The sequence below is a fragment of the Erythrolamprus reginae genome, chromosome 5, assembly GCF_031021105.1.
Source record: "Erythrolamprus reginae isolate rEryReg1 chromosome 5, rEryReg1.hap1, whole genome shotgun sequence".
Lineage (NCBI taxonomy): Eukaryota > Metazoa > Chordata > Lepidosauria > Squamata > Dipsadidae > Erythrolamprus > Erythrolamprus reginae.
In genome coordinates, this window is record NC_091954.1 from 101,070,263 (window position 1) to 101,091,093 (window position 20,831).

The 20,831-nt window shown below is 42.3% G+C and overlaps 1 protein-coding gene across 1 annotated transcript in view; it reads right to left on the reverse strand.

The window, feature by feature from the left end:
• Positions 1 to 284: 284 nt before the first annotated feature.
• The window catches only part of SLC2A2 (solute carrier family 2 member 2), a 49,764-nt gene continuing 29,217 nt past the window's right edge, over positions 285 to 20,831 (reverse strand). Inside the window, exons 6-11 of the mRNA XM_070753624.1 lie at positions 20,260 to 20,422; positions 18,076 to 18,266; positions 16,209 to 16,313; positions 8,648 to 8,749; positions 5,260 to 5,463; positions 285 to 2,539 (exon numbers count right to left, since the gene is read on the reverse strand). Of these exons, the coding sequence (XP_070609725.1) occupies positions 2,345 to 2,539; positions 5,260 to 5,463; positions 8,648 to 8,749; positions 16,209 to 16,313; positions 18,076 to 18,266; positions 20,260 to 20,422 (960 nt within the window). The 3' untranslated portion in view covers positions 285 to 2,344. The remainder of the gene's footprint in view (positions 2,540 to 5,259; positions 5,464 to 8,647; positions 8,750 to 16,208; positions 16,314 to 18,075; positions 18,267 to 20,259; positions 20,423 to 20,831) is intronic.

The window sequence follows — 20,831 nt, forward strand, 5'->3', positions numbered from 1 at the left end:
CCAAAAATCTAGTCTTAACACTTTCCCTGAGAGCTTTTGAGGCCATTTAATTTAGCTATGCCAGAATGCGAGGGGTGGGGGACATGGCTCGAATTAAGTAAGGTCAGAGTTAGCTTCACTTGGAAATGTGCGGATGTGAAGCTCCTAATAAATAACTGGATTTTTCCTGAAGCTTTGCTTGAGGGTCATGATTTAATTAGGGCAGTGATGGCGAACCTTTTCCCCCTTAGGTGCCGAAGGAGCGTGGGCATGCACTATTGCGCATGTATGAGTGCCCAAACCCATAATTCAATATTTATTTATTTATTTATCAGATTTGTATGCCGCCCCTCTCCGAAGACTCGGGGCGGCTAACAACAGTATAAAAAGACAATGTAAACAAATCTAATATTAAAAATAATCTAAAAACCCCCAATTTAAAGAACCACTCATACATACAAGCATACCATGTATAAATTCTATAAGCCTAGGGGGAAGGGAAATTTCAATTTCCCCCATGCCTGATGACAGGTGGGTTTTAAGGAGCTTGCTAAAGGCAAGGAGGGTGGGGGCAACTCTGATATCTGGGGGGAGCTGGTTCTAGAGGGCCGGGGCCGCCACAGAGAAGGCTCTTCTCCTGGGTCCCGCCAAATGACATTGCTTAGTCGATGGGACCCGGAGAAGGCCAACTCTGTGGGACCTAACCGGTCGCTGGGATTCGTGCGGCAGAAGGCGGTCCCGGAGATATTCTGGTCCGATGCCATGAAGGACTTTATAGGTCTTAACCAACACTTTATAGGTCATAACCAACCAACAATACCTGTGGAGGGCGAAAACAGCTTTTCCTGCCCCCCTGGAGGCCAGAAACAGCCTGTTTCCCAATTTCTGGTGGGCCCAGTAGGCTCATGTTTTGACCTCACCAGGCTCCAAAGGTTTCCTTGGAGCTTGGGGAGGGTAAAAATGCCCTCCCCCCCCGGAGGTTCTCCAGAAGCCAAAAATGCCCTCCCAGAGCCTCTGTGCAAGCCAGAAAATCAGATGGCCAGCACACACATGCACATTGGAGCTGAGCTAGGGCAATGATTCGCGTGCCAGCAGATATGACTGCAAGTGCCACCTGAAGCACCCGTGCCATAGGTTCTGCCATCACCGAATTAGGGGATCCGTGAGAACCCTGACAGAAAGTCAACTCTAACCTCACTTAATTTCCACACCGGCTCTGCACTTGTTCCCCCTCCCCCCAAGGTATGGTCATCAGTCACATTCCCCAATTTCGTGGGTTACAGAATTCCCTCTCTCTGGCCACTGTGTGTCTCCGTGGAGATGGCCTTGACATTTGCTAGCTGGAATGTGTTTTTATTTTGACTGAAGTGCAATTCCCTCACGGCAGCTGCAACACTCGATTTCCCCATCCCTCTGTCTATGGCAACTTGAGAGCCAGTCAGGAATACTTGACACGCAAGATGTGGCAGAGGCAGACCACGGCCTGATGGCATTTCACTTTTCAAAGACCAGAGGGACTTAACGTCGACCGAAAGGCAATAAATGTTTGCTTAGCTTTCCTTAAGCTACATAATTGGTGGAACAAACCAACATGAATGCAGTGGGTTTCCCTGACTGGCAAAACACCTTATTCTTGGAATTTATATATATATGAATACATTTTAGCACATACATATACCCCCTTTTGACCATGAATAGCTTCTGTTTTGTGCTTTTTTCCCCCTTTGCCCAAGCACCACTGTTGCATCTCAGTGAATACAGGTAGTCCTTGACTTACAATATTTCATTTAGTGACTGCTCAAAGTTGCAATGGCACCGGGGAGGAAAATACTTATGCAGACTTATGCAGGATTCCCATTGTCACGTGATCATGATGGTTGCAGCGTCCTGGAGGTGGGGAGATCAGGAGATCCTGTTTTGCGACCCTCAGCCAAGCAAAATCAACAGGGAAGCCAGATTCGCTTTTACAGCCGTGTTACTAACTTAACAACAGCAGGGATTCAACTGAACCACTGTGGCAAGAAAAGTTATAACATGGGCTAAGACTCAATGGAAGTTTGGGGCTGGGTTGTGGTTGTAAGTCGAGGAATACCTGTACAATGGATCGCCGGGAATAGAGGTTCCCTATTAATCGATAGCTCTCCCCTGAAGTTTCTTCCTTAGCCTCCTTTGCATGAAGCTTGTGAGGCTCCATAATGCAAGAAGTTCCTGAGAGAACCGAGAAATCAAGAGATTGCTGTGCAAAATCAATCCACTAGTAGTCAGGGAACAGATTTTAACCTTCCATGCGTTTATATTTTTCTGAAGCTGTTTCTCCAGAGTTTCTACTGGCTTGGCTCCAAAACTTCCTCCTGCAATGTTGCTTCTAAGCCTCTTCAACGGTTCCCAAATGCTCCATTTCTGTTGGTCCCCCGACATCTTTCCTGCTTCGGCGGCGGAATTCTTCTGTGATCTCTTCAAAGGACTTGCCTTTGGTTTCTGGCACTTTGACGTAAACAAATAAGACGAAAACGACAAGGAGGCTGGCAAAGACCAGAAAGACGTAGGAGCCCAATAAATTCTGCGATGGAGGAGAAACAAAGAGAGAAGGCGTTTATAGCGTCGCTGGTTTCAGGAAGCAATAAACTCACGTTTGTATGGAAATATTCTTTTTTGCATATCTTCACATTGCATCGTGTGCATCTCTTTGCATAGTTTCACTCTTGCACTGTTAACAGCTCTGTAAGCCCCACTGCATTGATCCCTCAGTGGGCATTGTCCACCAGTGGTGCAGTCCAGTGGTGGGCTCCTACTGGAACAGCTAATTGCGCACAGCTCCACAGCTCTGGCGCACGAGTGCGGGATTGAGCGCAATTTTGCCTCCTGCACCTGTGCATGATGCAAAAACTCAGGCGTGCTCACATGTGTCTCCATGTGAGATTTTGCTACCTGCAAAAGGTGTTATAGAAACATAGAAGTCTGACGGCAGAAAAAGACCACATGGTCCATCTAGTCTGCCCTTATACTATTTTCTGTATTTTATCTTAGGATGGATATATGTTTATCCCAGGCATGTTTAAATTCAGTTACTGTGGATTTATCTACCACGTCTGCTGGAAGTTTGTTCCAAGGATCTACTACTCTTTCAGTAAAATAATATTTTCTCATGTTGCTTTTGATCTTTCCCCCAACTAACTTCAGATTGTATCCCCTTGTCCTTGTGTTCACTTTCCTATTAAAAACACTTCCCTCCTGGACCTTATTTAACCCTTTAATATATTTAAATGTTTCGATCATGTCCCCCCTTTTCCTTCTGTCCTCCAGACTATACAGATTGAGTTCATGAAGTCTTTCCTGATACGTTTTATGCTTAAGACCTTCCACCATTCTTGTAGCCCGTCTTTGGACCCGTTCAATTTTGTCAATATCTTTTTGTAGGTGAGGTCTCCAGAACTGAACACAGTACAGTGATCCCCCGCTCGTTGTGAGGGTTCCGTTCCAGGACCCCCCCGCAATGAGCGGGTTTTCGCGAAGTAGCGCTGTGGAAGTAAAAACACCATCTGCGCATGTGCAGATGGTGTTTTTAACTTCCGCAGCGCTAGCGAGGAGCCGAAGATTGGGGGGCGGCGCGGCCGCCGACATGGGGGGCTCGCTAGCACCCCCCCGAACCCCCAACCCGCGTTTGGGGGGGTGCTAGCAAGCCCCCCATGTCGGTGGGGATGTTTTAAAACACCCGCGCGGCTTTCCAATGAGTCCCGAAGACAAACACGGAAGTTTGCCGTTTGTCTTCGGGACTCATTGGAAAGCTCCGATCGTTTTAAAACAGTTGCGCCATTCTCCGCTGACTCCTGGCAAACTTCCCCACTTTAGGAGTCAGGGGAGAACGGCGCGCCTGCTTGGCTTCCCTCGCCAGCGCAGCCAACGTGCGCTACGATCTTCCGGGCGAGCCAGGCTTAGTGACGGAAGGCAGCCGCTTGGCCCGGGATGCTGGGCCGAGAGGAGCCGGGCTTGATCCGCTGAGCCTGGCTGGCCCGGAAGATCGTAGCGCGCGTTGGCTGCAGCGGCGGCGACATTGCTGCCGGCTTGGCTTCCCTCGCCGCTGCAGCCAACGTGCGCTACGATCTTCCGGGCGAGCCAGGCTCAGTCATGGAAGGCAGCCGCTTGGCCCGGGATGCTGGGCCGAGAGGAGCCGGGCTTGATCCGCTGAGCCTGGCTGGCCCGGAAGATCGTAGCGCGCATTGGCTGCAGCGGCGGCGACATTGCTGCCGGCTTGGCTTCCCTCGCCGCTGCAGCCAACGCGCGCTACGATCTTCCGGGCGAGCCAGGCTCAGTCACGGAAGGCAGCTGCTTGGCCCGGGATGCTGGGCCGAAAGGAGCCGGGCTTGAAGATCGCAGCGCGCGTTGGCTGTGGTGGCGAGGGCTTGCGATGGAGGGTGGAGGAAGCGGCCATGGGAGGGCGAGCTGCCTCAGGGAGGAGGATCAGGCGGGACCAGGTGGGGGCTGGAATTTCTCCGCTGGGAAGAAGCGGCCAGGGCGAAGGGCGGGCGAGCGGCGAAGGGCGGGCGAGCGGGTGCTGGGGAGGGCTTCTCGCCCTCCCGCCAGCAAGAGGGGGAGCGAACGGCGTGGGCGGGCGAAGGGCGGGCGAGCGGCAGCGAGGAGTTTGCGTGGGCGGTGGGGAAACTCCTCGCTGATGCCAGCAAGAGGGGGAAGACCCAGGGAAGCCGCCCAGCAGCTCTTTATGTGGAACTGTATCAAAGGCTTTGCTGAAGCAAAGGCTTTGCTGAAGCAATATCCACGGCACCACCTTCATCCAACACCTTTGTGACATAGTCAAAGAAATCAATGAGATTAGTCTGACATGATTTGCCTTCAGTAAAGCCATGCTGATTTGAGTCCAATAAGTTATTGTTTTTTAGGTGTTGATTTATCCTCTTTTTGAGTAGAGTCTCCATTATTTTAACTACAAATGATGTCAAGCTAACTGGCCTGTAGTTATATTTCTACCACTATTTTATTTTTAATTTATTTTCTTCTTCACAATTTTCATTTATTGATCCATGCATATACCTTAAAATGTTTCACTAACATACATAATTCTGCTTTTTTATTCCACGAACAATGTCGTCTGGTGGGACCCAGGGGAAGAGCCTTCTCTGTGGTGGCCCCGACCCTCTGGAATCAACTCCCCCCGGAGATTAGAACTGCTCCCACCCTGCGTCTTATACTCAGAAAAATACAGTAGATATAAAATGATTGACAATCATTCCGTGGTGTAGTTTTAGCATGTCAAAATTTCCTTACGGCCAGGTATGGGAAGAACATTCCAATGCAGAAATTGGTGACCCAGTTGGAAAATCCGGCAATTGCAACAGCTGCTGGGCGAGGACCTTGGCTAAATAACTCCGCAACAATGAACCAGGGAATCGGTCCTGGTCCAATTTCAAAAAAAGACACAAAGAGGAAGACGGAAATCAGGCTGACATAGCTCATCCAGGGAATCTTGGGCTGAAAACAAAAACAGATGGAACCATATTAACAACATCATCAGCTTTCAGACACAGTTAATGGAAAAGTTTGGATGGCCATCATGTTTCTGTGTGGCTATGTGCAAACCTTTTTTTAATTTTATTAATTTTTAATTAATTTTTACATATATACACACAACATAAAACAGGGCATAGTGAAATGTGCCCACCACCCAGACACACACACATTCCACACCACCAAATCGGGGGTATTTCTTGTATAGTCCACTTGACCCAAGAGCAATATATCTACAGTATTTACATATTATAGAGTGATTCCAATTTATTTCTTGCAGCTTGGTCTCGGATTCTGCTCATCATATATCGTCTTACCTTGTCCCACCGTCACATCAGTTGTCCCAACTCAGTTTCATTATCCGAATTTATCCTTTTATCCATAATTTCAAATTGAATATGGTCCACCATGTACCTATACCAATTTTGCATTGTCCATTTTGTCGCATCCTTCCAACCCAAAACTATTACTGCCTGAGCGCTTTCTATTGCTGCTTTTTTTATTTCTCTAAATTCTCCCATCGCATTGCTTTTAACTAGTACTGCCATTTCCTTAGTGATTGTCCATTGTATATTTAGCATTCTATTGATATCCTCTTTCACTTTTTGCCAAAATTCCTGCACTATCGGGCATTCCCAAAACATATGCATAAACACTCCTTTATCTTGACACCCATGCCAACAATTCCTCCTGACATTCTGCTGAAAGGGTGCGAGTTGAACGGGAGTAAAATACCACTTATGTAATATTTTCCTTCTCATTTCCCTGATTCTTGTATTTTTAATTTTCCTTATATTTTCTACTATATTTTCCATCTCTTGTACCTCTACTTGTATCTCATTTTGCCACCATTTAGTCAATCCTTCAATCGTGTCCCTGTCTGACTGCACTAGCAATTTATATATATTGGTTGCTTGCGCCTTTATACCCTCACTTTTTTCTCTTATTATTTTCTTTAACCCTGTCCCCTCCCTCAATAGTACTTCTTTATTCTCCCTTTCGTTAAGATATTTACATATTGCATTTATTTGTAGCCACCTTCCCTTACCTAACCACCATTCTATACAATTTCTACTTGGCCTGCCATCCTTCTCATATAACTGTTCTATCCTAGTTATCCCTCTTCCCTTCAACTCTCCTATAACCCAATTTAAGTTAGTTTCATTTTCTATATTTATTACATAAAGCGATGACAGTTTAGATTTATATAATCCTATTTTCCCCTACCTTTGTTTATAAAAAAAATAGTCTTTGTTAATTTTCCAATGTTAAAAAATAAAAATACAAAATACAATGCAAGAAAAGAAAAGAAATAAAAATAATAATAAGACAAAAATCAAATTGAACAAATCTAAACATTAAGGACGCTATGCAATACTGTATATATTACAGTATTTTGTGTCAATATATATATACTACATTCCTACTTGCATCATTTATCTGCAAACCTTATTTACATGGCCAAATTTCATGGTTTCATTAATTAATTGTTATTTTGCCCTGTAATTTATATACTGGGCGCACAGGGTCTTAAACAGAAATGGGTTCCTGCCAGTTCAGACTGATTCTATAGAAGCCGTAGTAAAAATAGGGACTGGTTCTCTGAACTGGCAATAACGACAGCCTGGTCATGTGCGGTCAGGCGGTAGGGAAAGCAAATAGAATGCTTGGCTGCATAGCTAGAGGTATAACAAGCAGGAAGAGGTATATTGTGATCCCGCTGTAAAGAGCGCTGGTGAGACCACATTTGGAATACTGTGTTCAGTTCTGGAGACCTCACCTACAAAAAGATATTGACAAAAATTGAACGGGTCCAAAAACGGGCTACAATGAACTCAATCTGTATAGTCTGGAGGGCAGAAGGAAAAGGGGGGACATGATTGAAACATTTAAATATGTTAAAGGATTAGATAAGGTTCAGGGGGGGGAAGTGTTTTTAATAGGAAAGTGAACACAAGAACAAGGGGGTACAATCTGAGGTTAGCTGGGGGAAAGATCAGAAGCAACATGAGAAAATATTATTTTACTGAAAGAGTAGTAGATGCTTGGAACTAACTTCCAGCAGAGATGGTTGGTAAATCCACAGTAACTTAATTTAAACATTTCTGGAATAAACATATATCCATCCTAAGATAAAATACAGGAAATAGTATAAGGGCAGACTAGATGGACCATGAGGCCTTTTTCTGCTGTCAATCTTCTATGTTTCTATGTCCCCAAACAGATCCTTGCTCGCTCAATCTGCTCACCCAATGCTCTCTTGCCCTGCCTGCCCACCCCACCATCTGGTATAGGATCTCCTGCTTGAGCAGAGGGGCTGGACTACAGGACCTCCAAGGTCCCTTCCAGCTCTATTATGATTGAGGTTTTTTTTAAGGGTGATGTGAACTCTTTTTCTACCATCCCCTGCTTTTTTCTCTCTGTTGTCCCATTTTACTAGTTAATTGTTTTCTTGTTTACAGATGTTTAATAAATATCAAGGTTTGGATTTTTTTTTCTGAATCAAACTGAGTAGAATATGTGCTCAAACAACCAAGAAGAATCAGAATTTTATGAAATCTGGCAGAAGGTATATACAGTACTTGGTGGGAAACAAGGAAAAGGGGATGTGTGTTGTTATATTAGTCTGAATATTTGAATTTAGTACTAGAATTGTATTAGATGGTAATTATTTACTAATATAAACATAAATTCTTCTTTTTTCTCTTAAAATGTCTTTTTCTTATATACATTTTTATAAACTTTGATATAGCTTTAGATTTATTATATCAAAACTGATATTTTCATTTTATATATTTTTATACATTTTATAGATGAAGTTTTTCTTTTATTATTATGATGATGACTTCTACTTTGAGCGGAGCGACTGTAGCTCCACTAAATGTTGTATGTTATGTCTGTTATGTTTGTTTTTTGAAAATTAATAAAATATATATTTTTTAAAAAGAATATGTGCTCATCCTGATGGGGATAAGGGAATTGATGGGGAGGTTTGCAGATTAAGTTACCAATGACCTGCATGATTTACACTTCATAACAGAATAGCTCACCACCAAGTAACAGTGACATTTTGCTAGAGAGATTAGATGTTCAAACATAGTGGATGTTGACAGAACTAATAACTGAACACTTGACACAGGTATCTTACCTGAAGTACGAGCCCAAAAGTCATTGTTATGGTGCACACCATCATGCCTAACAGACCAGCCATAAAGAGGATACGTCTCCCTGCTTTTTCCACCAGGAAAAGCTAAAAGTGTGGGGTTTGGGGAGGTGGTGAGGACAGAAGAAAGAAGAGTTAAGTTAGTTGTTGTTTTTGGGGGGTAGGAATTTTTTATTTTTCTCTCTCCACATAAATTCCTCAATGCAATACATCTTCTATTTTAGTACAATAAAATACAAGTATTTTATTCGTAAATAGTTCATACTTCCCCACTGCATACTTTTCTAGTTTTGTCATCCAGTTGTCATGTAATTAAAATTTCATCATTAATATTTATTCAGATATTTAGTAGAAACGATATTTCTAACTTATTAAACACAGCCAAAGTGCCTTCATCTTCCCTTTATACATTTTATTAAAAGCTAAATAACCTGTTAATATTAAAAAATAAAAGAAAAAACATTTCACACTTCTCCCATCTTCCTCTTAGTAATATATATTTGATGCTCCCCAAATTTTTAATTTTTTTTAAAGCCCAATTTAACAGTTAACACTCCAAATCTACACTTCTTATATGGTACTTCTAACTTTCTATATATAATCTGTATTTAAATCTCATTCCATCACCTGATAGAGTTAAGTTGTATTGATTGAATAAACAAGTATAAACATAAGAAATGAGTACGAACAAATGGGAACAATAGGTCAAGGACAAAAGGCATGCTGGGGCACTTATGCATGTCCCCTTAGGAATGGGGGATGACGTCCACAATAGTTTAAGGTTAAGGTTTTGGGGTTTTGAGGATTTAACAACTGAGTCAGGTAGTGTGTTCCAGGCATGGACCGTTCTGTTGCTGAAGTCGTATTTTTTGCAATCGCGTTTGGAGCGGTTTACTATGAGTTTACATCTCATAATAAAAAAATAAATTAAAAATAAAAAGAGGGTTGTGAAAATATTTACAGACACCTCACATCCTAGACACAAACTGCTTCAACTCCTACCCTCAAAACGACGCTATAGAGCACTGCACCCCAGAACAAACACACACAAGTACAGTTTTCCCCCGAACGCCATCACTCTGCTAAACAAATAATTCCCTCAACACTGTCAAACTATTTCCTAAGTCTGCTCTACTATTAATCTTCTCATCGTTCCCATCACCCATCTCCTCCCACAAATGTCTGTACGACTGTAACTTTGTTGCTTGTATCCTTACAATTTATATTGATTAGTTCCTAATATGATTTGATTGCTTATTTGTACCCGGACTATCATTGTGTGTTGTACCTTATGATTCTTGATGAACTTATCTTTTCTTTTATGTACACTGAGAGCATACGCACCAAGACAAATTCTTTGAATGTCCAATCACACTTGGCCAATAAATTTCTATTCCATTCCATTCCATTCATTCCATTCCATTCCATTCCATTCCATTCTTTGCCTGTGTATTATTGCGGTTGAAGCTAAAGTAATCATTGACAGTTAGGATGTTCTAGCAGACAATTTTGTGTACTAAGCTTAGGTCAGATCAGAGGCAGGATAGTTCTAGGTTGTCCCAAAATTGATATGTGGAATCCATTGGAATCCCCTGGGTCCATCACAAAAACTGGCTTTGTACCCAGATCCACAAAGCTGAAAATCATCTCTCTTACTGTTCTGTCTGGGTGCCCCCAGACTGCAACACCAACTGGAAAAAACAGCCAGACACGCTGGTAAAAGCAAAGGCACTTTATAGTTTGAAAAATAAACACAGAGAAAAACCTGTTCTTCCCAACAGGCAGGCTATGAGGCTTCACAGCAGAGTCCTGACGGCCAGACAATACAGCAGACTTCTTGCTGGCACACACACCACTGTAGAGAATAAGACCCACGCCTTTCCCCCCAAGGTTTCAGCCTTCAAGGCCACAAGCCAGAATCAGAGACGCCAAAGATCACAGCCAGGTCCCAGGACTCCCAAAGATAATACTCCACAATACAGGAAGGGTGGGTCTGCCTTTTCAGCCTTTCTGGGGAGAACCACACCCAAACCCAGCTGTTGCCTATTTAGGACTGGAAATACCTGGCTAATTGTCCCCTTCGTTGTGCTGCTCTTCTCTGCCTGAGATCGATGATGGCTTGTGCATTTTCATCTAAGGACTCCAGGCTGCTTGCTGGGGAGAGCTCCACCCCGGGGGATTCAGGCTGTTCTCCCTCTCCCTCGGCCTGATATTCCTCCTCCCCGTCTGCCTGGACCTCCTCCTCCTCCTCCTGTTCCTCCTCCTCCCCCTCTGAGCATGGAGCCGGCAGAGGGTCAGCCGTTCCCTGAGGAGCCTCAGACGGAATCACAACACTTACCAAATCATAGAGCTTTGGGGTAGCATTTTTAGAAGCTGTGTAAACAGATTGCTATCTGGATTGAAGGCCAAGAGTCATTTTCTACATGGATCAAGATAATAGTTTTCTCTTTGGTCATATACATAGAGGTAGAGGATGGAAACAGACTTTGGAAAACATGATAATCCTCAAAAAATGTAGAGGAAAAACTCACTTGGTTTTTCTTTAATCCATTTTCTAGGAAGAGGACCTTTGTGTTATGGTATAGTTCCAACCTCTGGAATTCCCTAGCTCAGAGAATACTGTATTCTATCCGCTCCAAGTTTTTGGAGAGAGATGGCATACAAATATTATTATTATTATTATTATTATTATTATTATTATTATTATTATTATTATTATTATTATTATTATGTCAATACAACACAGCAAACGAGATCGCTATGCTGGATTTCGTATTTCATCACCAGTCGGGCACTTCCCAAGCACCTAGGACTGCGTGATGTAGCGGCGAATTATGTTTGCCGATCCTAGTAAAGCGGCCTTTTGCAATTGACAGATGGAGATTTTGTCACTTCCGGTGGTTTTCAAATGTCCGCTGAGATCCTTTGGCACTGCACCCAGCATGCCAAGTACCACTGGGACCACTTTTACTGGCTTATGCCAGAGTCGTTGCAGCTCGATTTTTAGATCTTTGTATTTCACAAATTTCTCTAGTTGCTTCTCCTCAATTCTGCTGTCCCCTGGGATTGCAATGTCGATGATCCATACTTTCTTTTTCTCCACAATCAGGATGTCTGGTGTGTTATGCTTCAGAATTCGGTCAGTCTGAAGTCGGAAGTCCCACAGTAGTTTTGCTTGCTCATTTTTGACCACTTTTTCAGGCTTATGATCCCACCAGTTCTTTGCCACTGGTAAATGGTAGTTCCGGCACAAGTTCCAGTGGATCATCTGTGCCACAGCATCATGTCTATGTTTGTAGTCAGTCTGTGTGTTCTTTTTGCAGCAGCTGAGTATGTGATCGATTGTTTCATCTGTTTCTTTACAGAGTCTGCACTTTGGATGGTCTGTTGATTTTTCAATTCTGGCTTTGACAGCATTTGTTCTAATGGCCTGTTCTTGTGCCGCCAGTATTAGTCCTTCTGTCTCCTTTTTGGGTGTTCTACTTGTAAGCCATGACCAGGTCTTTTCTTTATCCACTTTGCCTTCAATCTTCTCACGCAATGCTTTGTTCTGCCAACTGTCCATACAACATTAAGTTACAGTTTTTCTGTACTGGTCCTTAGTTTGCTTCACCTTGAGAAGCTTCCTATTGTTGACCTCCATCAACACTGACTCTTTGCTCTCCTTCACATAGTCAGCTAATGCATGCTTCTCTTCTTCCACTGTTTGTTTCACTTGCAAAAGTCATCTGCCGCCTATTTTCCTTGGTAAGTACAGCCTGTCAACGTCACTGTGGGGGTGTAGTGCATTATGATTATGATGATGATGAATATGATTATTAATATTTGTATGCCATCCCTCTCCGAAAACTTGGAATGGATAGAATACAGTATTCTCTGAGCTAGGGAATTCCGGAGGTTGGAACTATAATAATAATAATAATAATAATAATAATAATAATAATAATAATAATAATAATAATAATAGTAGTTGTTGTAGTAGTAGTAGTAATAGTTGTAGTTGTAGTTGTTGTTATTATTAAACATTAAGGCATTAAACTTGCTTTGAAGCTGGTTTTGCATCACTGCAGAAGCACAGCTTATGACCAGTGTTCCTTCTAATTTTTTTGGGGGGTGGGCGGAAAAGTATAGTGTCTGAGCGGCAGTCCCTTTGGGACTGGGCGGCACAGAAATAATAAATAAATAAATAAATAAATAAATAAATAAATAAATAAATAAACAAACAAACAAACAAACAAACAAACAAACAAACAAACAAAAACCCCACCCTGTTTTGCCTCAGAGAATTTCAAAATAAAATACTGTACTGTGTGTCTATAACAGTGAGCTCATAATAGGGCAACTCTATCAATATCAAAATGCCACTTAAATAGTTGAGCTAGTTTCAAACTAGATTTTGATTTTCTTTCTCTCTTCCTTACTCCCATTCTTTTTCTTTCTCTTTTCCTTCCTCTCTTTTTTCTATCTGTTTCTCTCTCTTCCTCTCTCTCTCCTTGCCTCTCACTCTTTCCCCCTCGGCTTCTGGGCAGGTTTGGAAAACTCTGAGTTGATGATGATTTTTAAGTGAGCGATTGCTCAGCTGCTCAGCTTAGAGGGAACTATGCTTATGACTGCTTTAAAATAAAGCAAAATCACTTTTAGAAATTTGGGGGATTTTCTTTCCTATCCGAATGATAACAAATGATCTTTTGAGTGGATCTTTGTGCTTTAAGATCACAGTACCGGCTCAGTATGTCCAAGATAGCAATCAGTCATCAACTTTTGTAATAATTGACAGCCCTCTCCTTCGTGAACATGTCCAGTCCCCTTTAAAAACCATCTAGTGGTTATAAATTCCATACTTTTAATCCTAATCTCTGCTGGGTTTTCTCTTGCAGAGAGATGAAAAACAAAAGTCTGCTGATACAAATCAAGGATTGCAACAATACCTTTGGTCATTGGGGTTCATGTTCTAAGGAAATAGAAAACAAACATCTTGTCCTTAAAATGTCTTACTCTTTGTGATTTCATCTGTTGGCTGATATCCCATCTATCGAATTGCTGACCTCAGCACATTTTATTCTGAGTAGCAGCTCTTTTCTGCTACTTCAGCGTTCGAAGTTCAAATAAATGGTTTATGTCTACCTGTTGATCTGGAGTCCCTGTCATTGATTTTCTGATAAAGCTCAGATAATATTTAAACACTCATAGAGAAAAATAAAGAGCGGTTGGAACCAGAACAACATACCATATTTACTATGGTTGTCAAAAGGCAAAATTTGAAACGGCTATTTAGAACCAAGATTCATGTAACTCTAGGATTCTAACAAAAGAGAAGGGGGAAAATACAGTTTAAAACTTTGGGACAATGTTCAAAGCTGTCCTGATTGTTTATTTTTTAACTAATTTTTCCTTTTAGTTTCCAGCGAATCCTAACTAGATTTCTTCAGTCGCACGGCTGCATAACTTATGCAAGGGTCGTGCATAACTGCACCAGTGTGCCTTCCGTCCTCTGTCCTAATGTTTCTTTTATTTTTTACTAGTACCATGAATATAAATATTATTATACCTAATGTTTCTTCTTATTTTTTTCTTTTCTTACTAGTATCATGTATATTATTATATCTTTACATACGTCCAATATGTACTTGACAAAACAAACAAACTATTATTATTATTATTATTATTATTATTATTATTATTATTTATTAGATTTGTATGCTGCCCCCTCCGAAGACTCGGAGCGGCTCACAACAATAAATAAGTCCCATTCCTTTCTGTAATGCAGAATAGAATAGAATAGAATAGAATAGAATTCTTTATTGGCCTAGTGTGATTGGACACACAAGGAATTTATCTTTGGTGTATATGCTCTCAGTGTACATAAAAGATACATCTGTCAAGAATCATGAGGTACAGCACTTAATGATTGTCATAGGGGGTCAAATAAGCAATGGAGAAACAATCAATATTAATAAAAATCTTAAAGATACAAGCAACAAGTTAGTCATACAATCATTAGTGGGAGGAGATGGGTGATAGGAATGATGAGAAAAAACTACTTGTAATAGTAGTACAGTAAATAGTTTGACAATGTTGATGGGATTATTTGTTTAGCAGAGTGATGGCGTTTGGGAAAAATATATTCATGTGTCTAGTTATCTTGGTGTGCAGTGCTCTGTAGCAACATTTTGAGGGTAGGAGTTGAAACAGTTTGTGTCCAGGATGTGAGGGGTCATTAAATATTTTCACAGCCCTGTTTGAAAAAAAGGAAAAAGTCTTCTACACTTGGCAGTCCCACAATGTAAGGTTTCCCAGAAAGGTTGTTAAACCACAATCTAAAACCTCCCGAGAACAATTCCTGTAACGCTCTCTACATGGGGCTACCTTTGAAAAGTGTTCGGAAACTTCAGGTCGTGCAGAATGCAGCTGCGAGAGCAGTCATGGGCTTACCTAGGTATGCCCATGTTTCACCATCACTCCGCAGTCTGCATTGGCTGCCGATCAGTTTCCGGTCACAATTCAAAGTGTTGGTTATGACCTTTAAAGCCCTTCATGGCACTGGACCAGAATATCTCCGAGACCACCTGCTGCCGCACGAATCCCAGCGACCGATTAGGTCCCACAGAGTGGGCCTTCTCCGGGTCCCGTCAACTAAACAATGTCAGTTGGCGGGCCCCAGGGGAAGAGCCTTCTCTGTGGCGGCACCGGCCCTCTGGAACCAACTCCCCCCGGAGATTAGGACTGCCCCTACTCTTCCTGCCTTCCGAAAACTCCTTAAAACCCACCTTTGCCGTCAGGCATGGGGGAACTGAAACATCTTCCCCTGGGCATGTTTAATTTATATATGGTATGCCTGAGTGTATGTCTGTTAGTATATGGGGTCTTTTTAAAATCGTTAAATATTTTAAATCTGTTTAGATTATTTATGATTTGTTTCCACGTGTTGTGAGCCGCCCCGAGTCTTCGGAGGGGGGCGGCATACAAATCTAAGTAATAAATAAATAAATAAATAAATAAATAAATTGCAGAATAGCTACTCTGCATAAAAAACAAGGACTTCCTACTTCCTACTTGCAGATTTTCGTTTATCACGGTTGGTCCTGGAATGTAATACCCGCGATAAACGAGGATACACTGTATAAGACTAAATGAGTCCTTTGGGAGTTGGGCGGCATAGATGTCACGCTGAATATTGACAGCCCCAGAGACATTTCGTAATTAAATAGTTAACTGTGTGTGTTTCTTTAAGATCCACCTATTATGATGTAATATCCTGCCACATCATCATACCTCACTTCCTTCTTTATGCTCTGTTGTTCTTTTATTTTCCATTCCAATTGTAACCTCCATCATGTGAAGACGTATTTTTTACTTTGTCCCTCGTGACATATTTGTTTTGTACTTTTATAATAAAAAGAAATATTGCTTTGAAAACAAATGACTGGGCTCTCAGTCCATCACCTCCGCGGTGAGTTAGTGTTCAAACGGACATTAATCACATCATCGTGACAATAGAAATATAATGAATCAAATTAAATTAAATGCTATTGCTATTGCTACTTACAGCAACGACAGTAAACACCGTATTCACAAAGCCGACTCCTATGGTTGCATAAATTGGCTTCTTGACATGAGCTTTGTTGAAAATATCAGTAGAGTAGTAGAAAATCTAACAAGAGAGACAAAAGTAATCTGTTAAAAGCAGCAAAAATCCTTATACCACACTGTGTATGCAAGTTTTGTTTCTGACCTAAATGAAATTTCAGCGCAAATTAACTGGCGGCTGTATTTATAAAAACGGAAATATTTCCCAGAATACAATAAAAATCCTACTGATATGTTGAAGTTGACTTCAAGCAATTTCCCCAGTGCTTATGGTTTAATTATCGCTAGTGAAATCTAGTATTGGATTGAGCACTGATGATGTTATAGGGTCAGATAATGAAATGTCTATAAGCAAACAACCAAGCTCAGAGAGCATAAATTAGAGAAACATCTTTCAGCTGTGGCAAGGGGGGGGCGTTTGCCCAGGTTCGCCTGGTGCACCAGTTGTGACCCTATTTGGACCGGGACTCACTGTTCACAGTCACTCACGCCCTCATCACCTCGAGGCTCGACTACTGTAACACTCTCTACATGGGGCTACCTTTGAAGAGTGTTCGGAAACTTCAGATTGTGCGGAATGCAGCTGCGAGAGCAATCATGGGCTTCCCAAGGTATGTCCATGTTACACCAACACTTTGCAGTCTGCATTGGTTGCCGATCAGTTTCGGGTCACAATTCAAAGTGTTGGTTATGACCTATAAAGCCCTTCATGGCACCGGACCAGATTATCTCCAGGACCGCTTTCTGCTGCATGAATCCCAGCGACCAGTTAGGTCCCACAGAGTTGGCCTTCTCCGGGTCCTGTCAACTAAACAATGCCGCTTGGCGGGACCCAGGGGAAGAGCCTTCTCTGTGGTGGCCCCGGCCCTCTGGAACCAACTCCCCCCAGAGATTAGAATTGCCCCCACCCTCCTTGCCTTTCATAAGCTACTTAAAACCCACCTCTGCTGCCAGGCATGGGGGAATTGAGATACCCTTTCCCCCTAGGCCTTTACAATTTTATGCATGGTATTTCTGTATGTCTGTTTAGTTTTTATTATAATGGGTTTTTAATTGTTTTTAGTATTGGATTATTATTATATGCTGTCTTATTTATTTATTTTATTTATTTATTACTTAGATTTGTATGCCGTCCCTCTCCGAAGACTCGGGGCGGCTCACAACACGTGGAAACAAATCATAAATAAGCTAAATTTAAAATTTTAAAGATTTAAAAAGACCCCATATACTAACAGACATAGACACAAGCATACCATATATAAATTAAACATGCCCAGGGGAAGATGTTTCAGTTCCCCCATGCCTGACGGCAAAGGTGGGTTTTAAGGAGTTTACGGAAGGCAGGAAGAGTAGGGGCAGTTCTAATCTCCGGGGGGAGTTGGTTCCAGAGGGCCGGTGCCGCCACAGAGAAGGCTCTTCCCCTGGGGCCCGCCAACCGACATTGTTTAGTTGACGGGACCCGGAGAAGGCCCACTCTGTGGGACCTAATCGGTCGCTGGGATTCGTGCGGCAGGAGGCGGTCTCGGAGATTGCTTATTGCTGTTAGCCACCCTGAGTCTCCGGAGAGGGGCGGCATACAAATCCAATAAATGAATGAATGAATGAATGAATGAATGAATGAATGAATGAATAAATAAATAAATAAGTAATAAAGTGTTCCACATTTCAATCCCGAGCTACAGATATTCATTTCTATTATTGCATTGCCTAGAGAACTCCCACCCAGCTGAATAACACTCCCAGAGAGGTTTGTATAAGTGACATAAGTAAAGTGACATATTTAATGATAATACACATCAGCAAAACAAAAACAAAAAAAACCTCACAGCATTAATTCCAGAAAACTGTTGAGCAATATGAACGCCTATGGCTACTAAGAACGGCTGGCGATAGGTTGCAGATGTAACCAGCTGCCAAATGGAGACAGGTTTTTCTTTTGATAATTCTTCTTTCTCTTTCTCCATTTCCTCCATTTCTTTGGTGGCGTCATAGTTTTGTCCTCTCAGTTTTAGTAAATCTAGGAAGGAAAAATTAAAAAATCTTTCTTGATGGAAAAGAACCCCAGATAGCCTTCATTTAAAGACATTGGATGATTAGCAACTTGATCTTAAAACAAAGCAATTGCGAAGTGAAAAATTGCCAGGTGAGCCCAAACTCTGGGGAATCACAACTCACAAGGAAGTCAGGTAAAAGGGTGGACCTTATAGCCCAGGAGTGTCAAACTTGATTTCACTGAGGGCCATTTCAGAGTTATTTTTGACCTTAGCGGCCTGGAGTGGGTGTGGCCAGCTTGATGTCACTTGTGTCGGAGGCGCCTGTGGAGGCCGGAGCACTCTGCCACTGAAAACTGGCTCTTGAGCTCCAATTCAAGGTGTTGGTCATTACCTGTAAAACCCTACATGGCTTAGGACCAGATTACTTACGGGATCATTTTCTGCCTCACACATCCCTATGACCAATCAGATCCCACAGAGTCGGCCTCCTCCGGGTCCCATTAGCCAAACAATGCCGGCTGGCAGGACCACAGGGGAGGGCCTTCTCTGTGGTGGCTCCAGCACTCTGGAACCAGCTTCCCCTGGAGATTCACACCGCCCCCACTCTCCTGGATTTCTGAAAGGCCCTAAAAACACAGCTTTGGGGGCAGGCCTGGGAGAGCCGGTGAGAACCAACTCCTTGCTCTGGCCTAACTGTTGAAAGATTGATGGTTGATTGTTTGTTTTTTATGGGGTTTTAACTTTTGTATCTTATTTTATTGTTGTTCGCAAGGAGATGGGTGGCATATACATGTAAGTAAGTAAGTAAGTAAGTAAGTAAGTAAGTAAGTAAGTAAGTAAGTAAGTAAGTAAGTCGTCGGAGAGGGGTGGCAAATAAACAAACAAACAAACAAATAATAAACAAACAAACAAACAAACAAATAAAACTTTTAGCAGTGATGGCCTCCTGCAGCCTTCTGCCAATGAATATGGAACTCGGGTGGGGCATACACAGCCCTCCCAGGCCCTATTATTGGCTGCAACGGTCTCCTTGCAGTTTTCTGCCATTGTCTGCCCCCCCTTTTCCCTGACAGAGCCACTGCAGGCCAGTCCTTTGCTGTTTCCACGGCAACCCATGGACCAGATCTAAACTTCCTGCAGGCTGGAACTGCCACCAGGACCTGGATTTTGACACCCCTGTTATAGCCTCTTATCCTGAAGCTGTGATGTTACTGTTTAGATTTATAGGAGAAGGAAGTATTATAAGAGAGCAGTGATCTTATTATTTTTATTAATTAGATTTGTATGCTGCCCCTCTCCGCAGACTCGGGGCGGCAAACAAAAGCCTTTAGAGTAGAACTAATTCCAGTCAAAGATACTACTATCCTCATCCAAACTAAGTTTCACTTCTCCTAAGACAGTGATTCTCAAATAATGGGGTGCCCCCACCCCACTCTGGGGTATGCGGAGCGATGGGGGGGCGTGTGACCCTGGGGAACAATTCTTTTGTAGGTTTTTTTTGCCCTGAACAATAGCACACAGCACAGAGTAGGAAATATGAAGTGCATAAAACAAACCCTTAAGAGACACCATGGAAAAATATTTAACAGGGATGAAAAGGAGGAGAGAGACAGAGATAATGAGACAAATGTAAATCTCCCAAAAGCTAAGACAAGAAAATATGATGAAGCATACGTAGTACTTGGTTTCACTGTGACTACGGTGGGAGACAAGGAAAAACCGGTATGCTTACTGAGTCTAAAAATGTTGGCAGTGGACAACATGAAGCCAAAAAACTTAAGACGCCACTTAAACACAATTACACCCCAATCGCACTGATAAGCTGCTTGAGTTTTTTCAGTGAAAACGTGCTGAATATTGCAAACAATCATCCTGGGGGAGAGTTGGGGGGACACACAAAATGTTTATTTCTTCCTGGGGGGGTATAACAGAAAATAATTGAGAAACACTGTCCTAAGAAGCCGTGACCCACATTTTTCAACATGATTTTAAAGCAATTGAAAGAAGTTTTCTTACTTTTTTGGGCTCCTTCAATGTCTCCACATTTTATGTACATGTATCTAGGGCTTTCTGGACAAATTAGGAGCAGAAAAATCTGAAAGACAGCAGCCCCACCTGACAGGGAGAGAAGTAATGGCCAACATTTTGATGTGCCCAACAAGATATCCAATCCAAGAACCTGGAGAAAATATAGAACAATATAAATCAATGTCAAGACTCATGGAATTAATAGGGAAGAGTATGCGAAGTGGTGACATCAATAAAACTCTTTCCTAAGGATACTTCTTATGGTTCATTTCAGTGTGAGTGCAATCCAGATGCAACCGTTTTCTTCTGATGCCGATGCCAGCAATACAAGAGCTAATATGGTACAGTAGTTGAGGTATTTGACTGGGGATGGTGTTGAAATCTGCAATAGTCATGAAACTGGGTGATTTTGTGCTGGATACTATCTCTCAGTCTCACATATCTCACATTGTTGTTTGAACAACAACAACAATAATAACAGAGTTGGAAGGGACTTTGGAGGTCTTCTAGTCCAACCTCCTGCTTAGGCAGGAAACCCTACACCACTTCAGACAAACAAC